This window comes from Equus quagga, chromosome 8 (assembly GCF_021613505.1).
Source record: "Equus quagga isolate Etosha38 chromosome 8, UCLA_HA_Equagga_1.0, whole genome shotgun sequence".
Taxonomy (NCBI): Eukaryota; Metazoa; Chordata; class Mammalia; order Perissodactyla; family Equidae; genus Equus; species Equus quagga.
The window spans coordinates 103,218,810-103,233,092 of NC_060274.1; the positions used below are offsets into that span (position 1 = coordinate 103,218,810).

Below are 14,283 nucleotides of genomic sequence, written 5' to 3' on the forward strand. Positions count from 1 at the left end.
TGCTTTGCATTTACAAAGCACTTTCTAGAGAATATGTTCACTGAATTCTCCTAAGAACCTAGTGAGGGAGACAGCACAGGGATTATACTGTTATCTACAGCTGGGAAAACAGGAGCCCACAGTCAGGCAGCTAGCTGGGGGCAAAGGTGGGGCTTGAATTGAGAGCCTGGGCCCCATGTCAAGTCTGTACACTATAGAGCTGAATTCACGCCACATTTGGGGGAGTTAGGAGAGTAGACATCTTTGGCAAGTGTCACAAAGAAGAGAGAACACTTGAGAGAGTTATTAATGAACATGAGAAAGATAAGCCATCTCCATCTTCTCAGGACAGACAACCAGGATCAGGCATCACCACTAGCAGGCCAATTAGTGGGGAGTTTCTCCTCTGCTTCCCCATTGTTCTTGGTCCCGGTAATCCTTACCATGTTCTCCAGGTCTCTTTAGCTGTGTCACCTCACCGTCTAGCACAGAGACCATATGCAATGTGTGGTACAATGTTAACAAGACAATTTTCAATAGGCATTGTACATACACACCAAAATGCCCTATAACTAACACGACCTATAGAACAAAATTCCAGAACACAGTTAGAAAGGACCTTAAATGTCATCTGGTTGTATTTCCCTCATAATGCAGAAATCTTCAGCACCGCATCTGGCAAAGAGTGGCATAGATTCTAAGAATATATCACCTTTGTAAAAACAATTTTAATTATTTTAAAAAAAGATTTTGCCTTACACTGATTTCAGTTCTGCCTCCCACTAGTTTTTAGTCACTGTTCCTAGTTCTATTCTCTTAATTGATACAGACTGAGGCTTCTCCTGCTAAATGGGAATGCTATATGTTGAATGGGACTCTTGTCTCAGATTTGCGACTGTGAACTTACGGCAACCACTAACCTGTTTATAATCTTTACAGTTTTGCCTTTACCAGAATGTGATATAAATGAAATCATACAGTATGTAGCCTTCTCAGACTGGCTTCTCTCACTTAATGATACGCTTCTAAGATTCATCCATGTCTTTGCATGGCCTGATATCTAATTTCTTTTTCTTTTTTTGCCGAATAGTATTCCAACTGTATGGATATACTACAGATTATTTATCCATTTACCTAGTGAAGGACATCTTGGCTGCTCCCCATTTTTGGTGATTATGAACAAAGTTGCTATGAACATTTGTATGCAGGTTTTGATGTGGACATAAGTTTTCAAATCAGTTGGTTAAATACCTAGGAGTGCAATTGATGAGTTCCATGGTAAGACTATATTTAGCTTTGCAAGAAACTGCCAGTCTTCCAAAATGGCTGTACCATTTTGCATTTCCACCAACAATCAACCAGAGTCCCTGTTGCTCTGCATCCTTGTCAACATTTTACTATTGCCAGTTTTTAAAAAATTTTATCCATACTAACAGGTGTGTAGTGGTATCTCATTGTTTTAATTGACATTTCCCTAATGACAAATGATGTTGAGCATCTTTTCATATGCTTGATACCTGTACGTCTTTGTTCTAATTTTTGCCCATTCTTTAACTGGGTTGTTTGTTTTCTTATTGTTGAATATTAAGAGTTCTTTGTACATTTTAGATACAGTCCTTTATCATATATGTGTCTGTGGCTTGTCTTTTCATTCTCTTAACGGTGCAGGCAATTATTAAGTTCAACTTGCAATTTTTTTCTTTCATGGATGTTTTTGGTGTTGTATCTAAAAACTCATCACCAGACCCAAGGCCACATATATTTTCTCTTACATTTTCTTCCAGAAGTTTTATAGTTTGCATTTTACAAGTAGGTCTTTGATCAGTTTTGAGTTAATTTTTGTGAAAGGTGAGCCGGTATTCTTTTTTTCTCATAAGGTTCTCCTTAAAAGACTGTTTCAGGAAGAATGATGGCTGGAGTTTTAGCATAAAAAACAGTAACAGTCAATAGCACCTCACATCTTTTGAAGTTAGGATTCACAGGCATCAATAATAGAGGTGTCATGTCCAGCTCTGAGGGAGAAATTCCTCCCTTAGTAATCTGACACGGCCAGACCACATCTACGGTTTAGTATGCGCTGCTCTGGGGGCAATCTGACTTACTAATGACATGCTGTTATTAGCACCCTCAAGTCAATTCTGGTTCCTAGTGGCCCTCTGTATAGCAGAGCAGAATTCTTTTAGCGCCATCCTCTCACCTTCCTGTGCTCTATCAGACAATGCTCCACTGCTATTCATAGGGTTTTCATGGCCGATTTTTTCAGAAGTGGGTGGCCAGGTCCTTCTTCCTAGTTTCTCTTTACTCTGGAAGCTCCACTGAAAAATCTGTCCACCATGGGGGACCCTGCTTGTATTTGAAATATGAGTGGCATAGCTTTCAGCATCACAGCAACACACAGCTGCCACAGTATGACAACCAACAGACGGGGAGTGTGTTTTTCTGAAACAAACACAAGCCACAGTGGTAAGAGCAAAGAATCTTAACCACTAGATCATCTGGGCTAGTGACACTACCAATAGTGACACTGGTAAGCTGGAATTCATCTAGAGAGTGAATGGCATGATAAAGAGTCTGGGTACACTTGCTATAGCTGTTTTCATGATCTGTCTATTTCCCTATCTCTTTCATCTCTAGATACTGAACAGGTAGGGGACAGGAAATGCATATTTTCATCATGGATGCCCAGGGCCTAGCACTCAGTATGTGTTAAATAAATACTTAATCAGTGAGTTCAGTGAAGAAGTTGAGGATGTCTAATACAGAAAATGAGAATTCCTTAGACAATATACCCCTTTGAATACCTACCATATCTCTTGGGAAGAGGAGGCACGATAATTATCATCAAATATTTGAAGGGCTATCTTGCAGAAGAGGGTTAATACCAAGGAAGAATTCACACACGTACAGAATTTCAACTCATTATACCTAAGAGGAGGCTGTCCTATGGTGAGCCTGCAATCACTGAGAAAATTAAAAGAGCTTGAACGAATCTTTGTGAGGGGGTTTCCGCATTAAGGAGGAGAGAGGATGAACTGCTTTCTGCGTCTTTCAACTCTGAAGTTCTGTGGGGTCTTACAGATCTGGTACAGGGTCAAACTAAGAACTTCAAAAGCTATGAGAACAGGAATAATTATGGTGTCCCATTCCATTTGTAATTCAAAATAACACAACTATGCTATAAAATGTATGTTAGGAATTCCAAAGAAGTTCATGTGTTCCTATGATTACTTCCTATGATTACTTGCCTCTTTCTTTTTAAGATGGCCAATATAAACTCTCCTTCCTAATTCTCCCTTTCTCTCTTTTGTGCTGCTGCTTTGCAGGACCCTACACATATGATTATTTCTGCTTATTGCCCAGTACTGACTTTCTGATTCTAGGTACAAGATAAGGAGTATGCCAAGACTTCTTTGGGAATCATTTGTAAAAGAAAAACCCAAAGGGACCCTATGCAAAGGCAGGAAAGTCTACGGCCTTTTCATTGAAAATGTCCATTTATAATAATTGTAGCAGCATTAAATCTGAGTGACTAGTCCACAGTATAAAATGCACTCACACATTTTAGAGATAAGAGCTACCTACATCTGACATACAAAGCTGGCCAGTACTCAAGCCACTAACATTCACGACGGCGACCCAGAGCTGTGATGCTACTCAAGTAAGGTCTTAACCAAAGATGAGATGACTTATACTCCATCTAGTTTTAAATTTTAAGTTTTTTTTCCCATTGTACGCTAATTCTTTGAAAAAGTGATACATATGGCAAGATATATGATTAAACAGAACGTCTTAGGCCTTGATCATATATGTAATAGGATTTAAACTAATTTGTTAGCATTATCAACTTAAAAATGCTGCCCTAACTTGTTCATTATATTTATCATGTGAATTTTTTCATTGTAGCTAAGTAAGTTTCATAATTTTCTCTCATGGTATCTTAATCTTTGAACAAATTTACAGGTTATGAATTATTTCCCAAGAATTTTGTGAAAAACTGAATGTTAATATAAGCGAATATTGATTTATAACACTTTTGTATTTAGAAAACTACTTCTTTGATTTAACTGGCTCATCTCTATTGTGACTTTAACTCCCATAAGAAACCTGTTACAGCTTTCACATAAAGGGAAGGGAGAGTGAGCATTTTTCTATAAAGAGTGTGAGGTCTTTTTTACCCCATCTGAGAGTGCCATAACTACCCTCTGCAACGAGCTGACAGGTTCTCATGATGAATTGACCTCCTTAAGAGCTCCCACATCACAAGCAAAAAAATACACTGAGCTCCCTTGCCAAGCGTCGTTGTGAGGGTTAGTGCTTACTTAAGGAAAATAAACTACTCCCAGAGGGAACGGCACTGGTTTAAAGATTTGAAATAAACCCATTGTAAAATAATTATTTTTTTAAAAAAGAACTATATAGAATTTTTAAAAGCAAATAAAAAAATACTTACTGGAACATCAACATATTTTGCAGCTGCTTTCACCTTAAGTGGAAAAGAGATAATTATGAGAATTATTTTCTTCACTGTTAGATAAGAACTATGACAACAGTCAAAAGACAGCAGAAGAGAACTCGTTCAAATACTTACAGTGAATGACAGAATGGATGAGAAGAAAGTGCCTTCATCATATCTTGACAGCTTAGACAACACCCCTTCCAACACTGAAACAAACTATAATATAGGTTGTAGTGAGCATTTCGAATATTACTGTGCATACAAACTAATAACTGGGCCAACAATTCCTGGACCAACTTCTCCCATGGCACAAACATCCAGAATGTGTAAACTGACAGCTGAGGGGCTGACTGGAAATGTTTACTCCTTCATTTTGAAGATAAACTCTAGGGTCTTTTGCATTGCTGGAAATACTACACACACGTTTTTTAAGATAAAAGAATAATGTGTAATAGGAGTCTGGTCACTACAATTTAAACCATTAGTAAACAACTTTAAATTCCTGAGCCTATTCCTTCAAACAATTTTCAACTTCAATATCTGTGTTTAGAAGTTCTCATCACAAGAAAAAACATTTTGTAACTATGTATGGGGATGGGTGTTAACTAGACTTACTGTGGTGATCATTTTGCAATATACACAAATATCAAATCATTATGTTGTACACCTGAAACTAAAATAACGTTATATGTCAATTACACCTCAATAAAAAGATACATATTTAGAAGTAATGATGTTCAAAGCTGGATCCAATTTCTTTCTATCATATATCAATTGATCACCCCAAACTTTTTCTATCTATGGAAGAGGCTGAATAGAAAAGAACAGATAATGAAAAGGAGGTGTAACATTCGGCGCTCTAACAACATTGTAACAAAGTCTGAGATTACTTGACAAATAGTTACTAAGCAGTTCTAATTGGGACATATAGGGATCATCCCTGCTTTTAGAAGCTTACAAAGTAGTTGGGGAGCTAAAACAGATACACAGACTGCAGGGTACAATAGAAAGAGCACTAGACTGAGAGTATATATCCTCATTCTGTTGACTAGGACTCTCGCATATAATTAAATGGAATAATCACGTACGTGTCAGAATAAATACATGGGTTTACATAATTTTGTTTTAGAAAGAAAATGCAGATTTCATTTAATTCTAGAGGCAGGCACCACCTGGAGAATCTTGCCCAGTAGAGGTCAGTTACTACTATGTGGGCTCAGGCCAAGCACTGCACCAACCGGTCACCCATCAGTTTAAGAGCATGCGTGTGTTGGGGATGCGGGCATGGAATTATACTTAGTCTCAAAAGTGTTTTACATTTCTAAAATTTTATATTTCTATGAAATGAAAGTTAAGATGTGTACTGTCATATAAATTAAAATACGGAGAATTTTATCTCATTGAGCGGAAGCATTAAGATCTGACATGAAGATAAACAAGCGATATTAATAAGGATCTACTGCTCTACATCTTTCCTCTTCAGAACTAAAATAATATGCACTACTGACAAATTACACATTCCCAAAGGGAAAATCCTGACAAGGTTTTTTAAATACGAAAAGGGAAATTAACAAAGGCTGGTTTTTGTTCACATAGCAGCTTCTTCAACAAAGTGATAATAGTTCCAGGGACACAGCTTATTGGTCTCTGGTGACCAGAGGACTCGCTCCGAGTGCACAGGAGATAATCTTTCCTCTATGGCTGATCAATTACTGCAAAATAGTTTATGCAAAAGAAACAGAAACTTCCCAATAGGTTTCTCCATCACATCATTTGCGACATGATGTAAGAACACAGAAACAAAATCATGCAAACTGCTAAAATTTTTATTTTTAAAGAAAGAGAATTATCTATGGTTGGTTAGTTATCCTAAGGGATACAAGCAGCAAAAAACACAAAAATACAAATTGCTCACAACTAAATGCCAATTTAGCACTTTCTTCCTGCCTATTAGGGTTTCTTACCAATCACAGCTGGCTAACTCAACTTGATGTGGTTTGCAAAGACCCAGAAGACCAATACTCCAGGGCTATGTCAGACCAGGGGAAGGGAATTCCAAACTTAATGGCCCTCTGTGGAAAATGCCTTGTCTCTTGTAACTCAAATCTTGAGAGCCAGTGTGTGCTGGGTGATCTCATTTGCCACGAGGAGAGCGACAATTGCTATGGTTACCAGACAACCTGAATCACTGAAGGCTCTAGGGCAGTACCTGGTTCCTGGTGCCTTCCAGTGAGGATATGTTTACACATGTGAGTGATGCTGAGGGACAAGGCAAGGTAGAGGCAAGAACCCTGTGGATGGATTTAGAAGTCTGAGTTCAAGTTGTAGCTCTGCCACTCTCTGTCTATGAGACAACAGTCTGGACATTTATCTTCTCTAGCTTCAGTGTATTCATCAGCAAACTGGGGAAGATGACAGCTGTCCTGCCCATTACAAGGATGGTGTGAAGATCAGTGGAGATGACTTATGTGAAAGGACTGTGAAAATGGCAAAATACTAGAGAAATGTAAAGAATTAATATTATTGATATGATTAGCTAAGTCACTATCCACTACATAAGTTTAAAAACCTAAATCCATTAAGTCACAAGCTAATGGGGGTAGCTTTAAGATTAGTTAGTAATAATGAGTTTGGTTATAGGCGAATAGGTCTAATTCAATTAAATGATATGTATGAAGGCAGAAGTGAGTTGAGGCTGTAAGTCAGAAGACTCGCATTGGAATCTCATCTGTTTCTAGGTCACTTGGCTGACAGGAGACGGGGGAGGCTTTGAACACAGGTCTGGCTCCAAAACCCATTGTCTTTACCATCATGCTACAGAGTTGTATCCAATAAAATGATATAAATAATGGGCCCAGCATACACCAAGCACTCAATAAATGTTATGTTATGATTTTTATTGAGAACTTAATACAGGAAATACAAAAAATGAGTCTTAGACCCTTCCTTCCAGGAAGATACAAACTAGTGGGAGAGAGAGACATGTATAGGACTGGTCATGACACACGGTGGAAAGTGTTAAGGACCAGTGTAAACAGGCAAACAGTGTAACTGAAACAAGAGGAGGGAAAGAATGATTTCAACTGGAGGATATTGGGTAAGCTTCATTTACAAGGTGGCACAGGAGCTGAGGCACAGGATAGCAGAGAAGAATGCATAAAATGACACTTGGAGGCCTATTAGCAGATGAATGTAGGGCATAAATTTTCCCACCACGGCATCTGGCAACCTTTCTAGCTCGTCTTCTCTTTAGAGTATGAAACAGCATTGGGGTCTATCCCAGTCAGTCCTGTGCACGGACCTGTGGTCTGCTGCATGCATGTCACAGCATTCTTTGTTTCCATTTTAACAATAGTGGAGAGCCTCTCCTTGGGTTTCTCCCTACCCCAAGTGGTCCCCGGGGTGGGGGTGGGGGGGGGGGGTCGCGATTCAGCAGGGACTCTAGTGCTTACACGACAGTGAACAGCGACTGCACCTCCGCGATCAACCAGGTGAGCCATATGGTTCCTACAGGAAGGTTTTCTTTATAAGATTCTAGTCAAGGCACACGTGGTGGAAGAGCTACCTTAAAAACCAAACTCTATTAACATCAAGATTGACTAATAATGGTGTTTTTCATCTGGCTTTTAAATTGCACAAAACAGCAAGATTCCAAAGAAACCCAGTTCAATGCTGGGTTCAGTTGCCGTGTCTTTAACTGCTTCCTGTGAACTTTCTCCGCACAGCTCAGAGAGTATATAAACACTTACGGATTTGCCTTATGCTCTCTGTTCTCCTGAGTGTGTCAGGCTGGAATGAAACACTGTAATCTCTTTGTTTCCCTGCTCTTTATTGTGGATGCCATTCACTGGGTTTGTTTGAATAATATTTAACACCTAAAGTCTGTTTGGGTAATTACCAACTTTGTCTCATGATGCATACTCTTAAGGACATTAAAGACGAAAGCAGTTTGAAATGACTGGTAGAATGAAACAAGAAGTATGCTACGAGGCATGTTGGTTTACATCTCCCGTTGAATTTTACCAGTGTATAAAATTCATTTTCCTACATGTATGGAAAGTAGAACCACAAATTTTAAGAAGTGATAGAGAGGATTCCAGCTATGGATGGGCGGGTTCAAAACACAGTTCTTGCTTGTTTCAGCTGTGACATTTCGTGAAGTAAACAAGAGATATTTGCATCACTTAGGCTGCTAGTCATAAAACCTTCCACAGAAAAGAGATCCATTCATAAATAAGACTGATTATGAAAAAGCAGTTTTTTTTTTTTTCAGGGCAGGGATTAGTGGGGCTGGGATATCTATTAGCAGATGTTTCAAATTTATTTGGTAAGATCAGGACTAACTACTATTGTTAAAAGTCCACATGGAACCAGAATATCATGCACTGGAAGAAAACAGGTTTCCTTACCTAAACCAGAATCTTACTGTTACGACACAATGCAACTCTCTTCCTCATCCTCTTTACTCCACTGTGAGTCCACTTCTTTGAACCTTTGTTCTGACTCCTAAAAGGTCTTTCCAGATTATACACATTTGTATTAAGGATGGACAGTATTTGACAGTATATATTTATTCACAACATACCTTATTCCATAAAGTATCTAAGGCAACTTCCAAACAGCACACCTAGCCCAGATACTGGTGAATTCTCCACACTGTCTTCTCTCATTGGTCCTTTTTCCCTTGCCCCCACAAAGAGAATAAACTATCTTATTTTGTATTTCTTCTTTGCTAATGGTGTATATTATTCCTGTTAAGCATCTACTTGGATTTGAACAGTTGTCCTCTGACTATGTGGCCTTGATTCAAGCAAGTAAATTTAATCAAATTAATCTCACCAGATTGAGAGTTTGAGTTGGGCAGATATTTTAATTACATTATCTGGGCAGTCAGGTAGGTTTTGTCCTCTGTCCCTCCTATTCTTAAGAGAAATTCAGGGGAAAATATTCTAGGTTATCAGAAAGAATATGCACGTGTGTATATGTATTTACAGGTATATATTTACATACTCCGTGAGAAAACATACACTCTCTCCTTAATTTCTTTTTGCAATAACTGAGGATTTAAGAAGTTGAATATCTTGCTATTATCCTTTAATTCACACCCAGAATCTACTGAGCCCCTATTACTGGAGCACATTAGGAGAGTGGTCCTTCTTGCATTCGTTGCTCTGTTGACCACTTCCCCTGACCAGTGCTTACTCACAGCCCTCCCAGACTTTTTCAGCATGCTCATCATTACACACAATGAATTCCATTCTCATCTACCTGACTTACAGCTGTCCCCCCTGTATTACCTGTCCAAGCTGGCCCCACAGCATGAATGCCTGTGTGGAGCAAACAGCACAGGAAGGACACACAGGCTGGTCAGAACAACCTAGACAGAAAGGGGATACCAGAAGACTGGGAGTGAAGCTACCACTTCCTCTCTGCTCTTGTGGAATTCTGTGTGGTGTCATGGAAGGATTACAGGCTTACAGCCCACAAAGGCCATATCCTGACTCTGCAGCTACCACATGACCTGAGCCCTTTGGTTCCTCATCTGTGAACAAGGGGATTGGACTCTGGTGATCAGGCCTGCCTTGGGGGATGAGGCCACACAGGTAGGGCTCCAGGCCTCCTTCCTAGCCTAATCAGAACAGCTCTGCTTTCATCAGTGCTGAACATATACATATTCTAACATATATTCGAAGATATTAAATGTATCTTATAAAAATGTTTGAAAAGTCCCTGCTAGATGACCTCAGTGTTCTCTTCCGACTTCAGCGCTGTGTGTGCTATTGGACTGTAGGGCCTGAGAAAAGATGTGGGGCCCCAGAAGCCTCTATAAAGACATGTAAGGATTTTTGTTTTAGACTGAGAAAAGGCTGCAGGTTTTCTTTTCATCTAATACTCCTGTTTTTTTGATGAGGAAACTGAGTTGTGCAAGGAGACCCAGCTGTTAACACGAAGAAACAGGAACAGCGTCCAGCCCTTCTGACTATCCCACACATCGACCGATTTAATTCAACATAAACTGAGAATATGTCATTTCTTGTATCCTTTCCTTGACAAGATTTAATGTTCCTGCTATCATTTTTTTTTCACAGTAAAAAGTTATCTCAATTCTTTTCTGTCTAGAAACATCTTTGGTTTTTTTCCCTTTAAAGTGGCTTTTCATGTCTCCATAGACGTTCCAGTTAGAGTACATCTGCCTGAGAAGAGCAGCCACTGATAGAGGATCATTTCCAATGGCTGAAATCTTATAATCACATTAACAGTTTGATCCCATATCCCTCCTCTGAATTCCAGACCCAAATATCTGACCGTCTCCTTGGTATCTCCTCCCTCAGACATCTCAGAGGCAGCTCAGTCTCAATATGTCCAGTACTGACCTCAGGGCTTTCCCTCTCAATCTGCTCCTCTTCCAGGGCACCCTGCATCAATAAACTGCATTAACATCCACCCTGTGCTTCAAACTATAAACTTAGGAGTAATCCTTAATGTTTCCCTCTGTCTCCCCATTACTAACCCCTTGTCTTAGTCTGTTCAGGCTGCTATCACAGAATACCATAGACTAGGTGGCTTACAAACAGCGAACATTTGTTTCTCACAGTTCTGGAGACTGGACGGTCTATAACCAAGGTGGAAGATTCAGTGTCCAGTGAGGACCCATTTCCTGGCTCATAGATGATGTCCTTTGGTTGTGTTTTCACATGGCAGAAGGGGCTGGGGAGCTCTGGGGGGTGGTTTTAATAAGGACACTAATCCCATTCATGAGGGCTCCAACTTCATGACATAATCATCTTGCGAAGGTCTCACTCCCAAATACCATCACACTGTGGGTTGTTTCAACATATGAATTTTGGGGGCACATTCAATCCACAGCACCCTGCCCCCCACTGTATATCTTAAATGTCTTTGGATTAGTCCACCAGGGACCAAGGTAACAGCTTCCTTACTATCCCCTCTGTAATCTTCTTATAACGCAAATATGATTAATTCCCTACCCCGACTCCCTGCCTCTCCCACCCTTCAGTGACTTCCCATTGCTCTTAGGATGAAGACATTAAACTCCTCAGATCTGAAGTTGGGCTTTTTAACCACGATTCCACCCTGCCTCTCTGGGACAGAGTTGGGAATCATCAGGATGCAGTTAAAGCCGGAAGTGTGAAAGTCACAGAAATTGGTGGAATGAGTTCAAAAGAAGACTAACAATGGAAACCCAAGGAATACCATCATTTAGCTGCTACATGGAGAAAGGACACAGTTTCTGAGCATGTAAAATGTGTGTGCAATTGGGACACACGCTGTTGAGTGCTATGTGTGATCGAGAGCCCTGGCTCATTCTCAAATTATTTGTGAAGACATGTGGGATAAGAAGAGGATATCAAGGTGGGATTGAAGAGAGGAGGTAATAGGAAACAAGTGTTGCTTCTTTTTATCCAAATGTAGCAAATACACTTATCAATATGCATGGAACAATTAAAATATGGGAATAAATACCTGGGATACAATATAAGGAATTCACTATTCTACTCATCTACTTTATACAGAGTTAATTAATATGCTATAAAAATGTCTAGGACATGACTCTTGGAACTTGACAGGGTAAAGACAGTTAACATAGATGTTACATATTTTAATTTTTACAGCCTTTTTCACTTTTTATTGATTTCCTGGAGATCTAGAATCAGCAAGTACATTGGATTAGGAATCTAAAGCTCAGAGGTTTGAATCCTGACTCTATCACTTATTAGGTGTGTGACTCTGGTCAGTTTACTAAACTGCTTTGAGGATGATGTTCCTATCTGTGAAATAGGGTAAGCTCACCTATTTCATAGGTGTTGTGCAGTTTGAATAAAATAACACACGTATAGTGGCTGTTTCACAATAGGTATGTTATAAATACCTCCTCTAAAAAAATCACTTCTTCTTTAGTGTAGACAAAGGTGAACAGGCTATTTTAGAGGCTGTTTTGTTTTTAAATATACTGGAGTTTAAAGGTAGTCTGTTTGACAGCCTGGATGGAGATATTCATCAGGGCAGTGCTTCCCAAAGGCTGGCTCAGGAGGTCCTACATCAAAATCACCATGGTGACTGGTTACACTTGCACATCCCTGACCCTCTTTCCAAACTTCTGATTCAGAACTGCTGTAAGGCAGAGCATAGGAATCTGCATTTTAAAAAGCTCTCAGGGGGGCCGGCCCCATGGCCGAGTGGTTAAGTTCGTGCGCTTCACTTGGGCGGCCCAGGGTTTCACCAGTTTGGATCCTGGGCGTGGACATGTCACTGCTCATCAGGCCACACTGAGGCGGTGTCCCACACGCCACAAGATGGACCCACAACTACAATATACAGCTATGTACTAGGGGGACTTGGGGAGAAGAAGAAGAAGAAAAAAGACTGGCAACAGATGTTAGTGCAGGTGCCAATCTTTAAAAAAAAAAAGCTCTCAGGTAATTTCTTGGCATGCTAACATTTAAGAACTATACTACAGAACTGTATTCATCTGCTTAATGAAATAAAAACCACCATTTATTGTTACTTCCTATGGAAGCTTCACATGGCTTGTTCAAACTACCAAATTAATTTATTTTATATTTTTAAATCAAAGAATTAAAGATTATTAATAATTGCTATTTGACTGCAGGAGAAATGATCCATAGAGACCTATAATCTAGCCTTGATTTCCAAATATAACAGCTAGTTACATTAGGCTATTTAAATTAGGTAAAATTAAAATTTCAGTTCCTCAATTGCACTAGCCACATTTCAGGTGCTCCATAGCCACATGTGGCTAGTAGTTACTGTATTGGATGGCATCCTTATCTTGTTCCTGTTCTCAGAGGAATAGCTTTCAGTTTTCAACGTTGAGTATGATGTTGGCTGTGGGTTTGTCAGTATGGCATTTATTATGTTGAGGTACTTTCCTTCTATACTCATTTTATTGAGAGTTTTTTTAAAAATCATAAATGGACATCAGATTCTTTCAAATGCTTTCTCTGCATCTGTTGAGACAATTGTGAGATTTTTATTCTTCATTTTGTTAACGTGGTGTACCATGTTGACTGATCTGCAGATGGTGAACCATCCCTGCATCCCTGGAATAAATCCTACTTGATCAGAGTGTATGATCCTTCAGGATAAACGCTTTTTTCATCACAGACAGTTCTGTTGGATAGTGCTGATTACTAGAACACCATTTCTTTACTTAACTCAAATATACCACTTTTTCAATTAACCAGATGCATTTGATATAGAAAAATTTAAATTTCTCACTTTGCCAGAAACAAATGCAGAGATGATATGCAGCCCTGCTGCCTCCTGGGCAACCCTTCCTCCCCCCAACCAAATAAAACTAGTTATCGCCTTTTCTCCTTGGTGCCTTTTTAACACTTTATCAACTGCATGCTAGCATGCAACTCAGTGACTCCCATTATGCACCCTTCTCACAAAAGACAACTTCCCCAGGAGAACTGTGCTGACGGGGAAGCCTCCATGTGGATAAGATTTCCGTGGATAGCTCATAGACCAAGAAGCTGCTGTGCTGGGCTCCTGGGAGGATGGAAATCTCATTGTTCTTCCTCTTGGAGCTTCATTCTCCAGGTATTCACCTCTCCCTCCACCTGACGGATGGTTTTCCTGGTAACCTTTTCCCTGTCCACTTGTTGGTGAGTATTGGATGTGTATGTGTAGGTGTTCTTGTGGTGGGAGAAGTCAGAGGAACAAGAACAAGTTGGTGAGGTGGTCCTATTCTAAAATCATCTTTCTTTGTCACTATGTTCCACCTCAAGACGTGCTACCCAAAGAATTTGGTAAATACAAAAAAAACTTGAGGAAAAACCCCCAAATTAACTATAATCCCA

The 14,283-nt window shown here is 39.6% G+C and overlaps 1 protein-coding gene across 3 annotated transcripts in view; it reads right to left on the reverse strand.

The window, feature by feature from the left end:
* The window catches only part of CADPS2 (calcium dependent secretion activator 2), a 495,748-nt gene that overhangs the window by 32,312 nt on the left and 449,153 nt on the right, over positions 1–14,283 (reverse strand). For all 3 annotated transcript variants that reach the window (XM_046669954.1, XM_046669956.1, XM_046669955.1), the window contains 2 exons: positions 4,568–4,651; positions 4,430–4,462 (listed from right to left, as the gene is read on the reverse strand). In XM_046669954.1, coding sequence (XP_046525910.1) covers positions 4,430–4,462; positions 4,568–4,651 — 117 coding nt within the window. The remainder of the gene's footprint in view (positions 1–4,429; positions 4,463–4,567; positions 4,652–14,283) is intronic.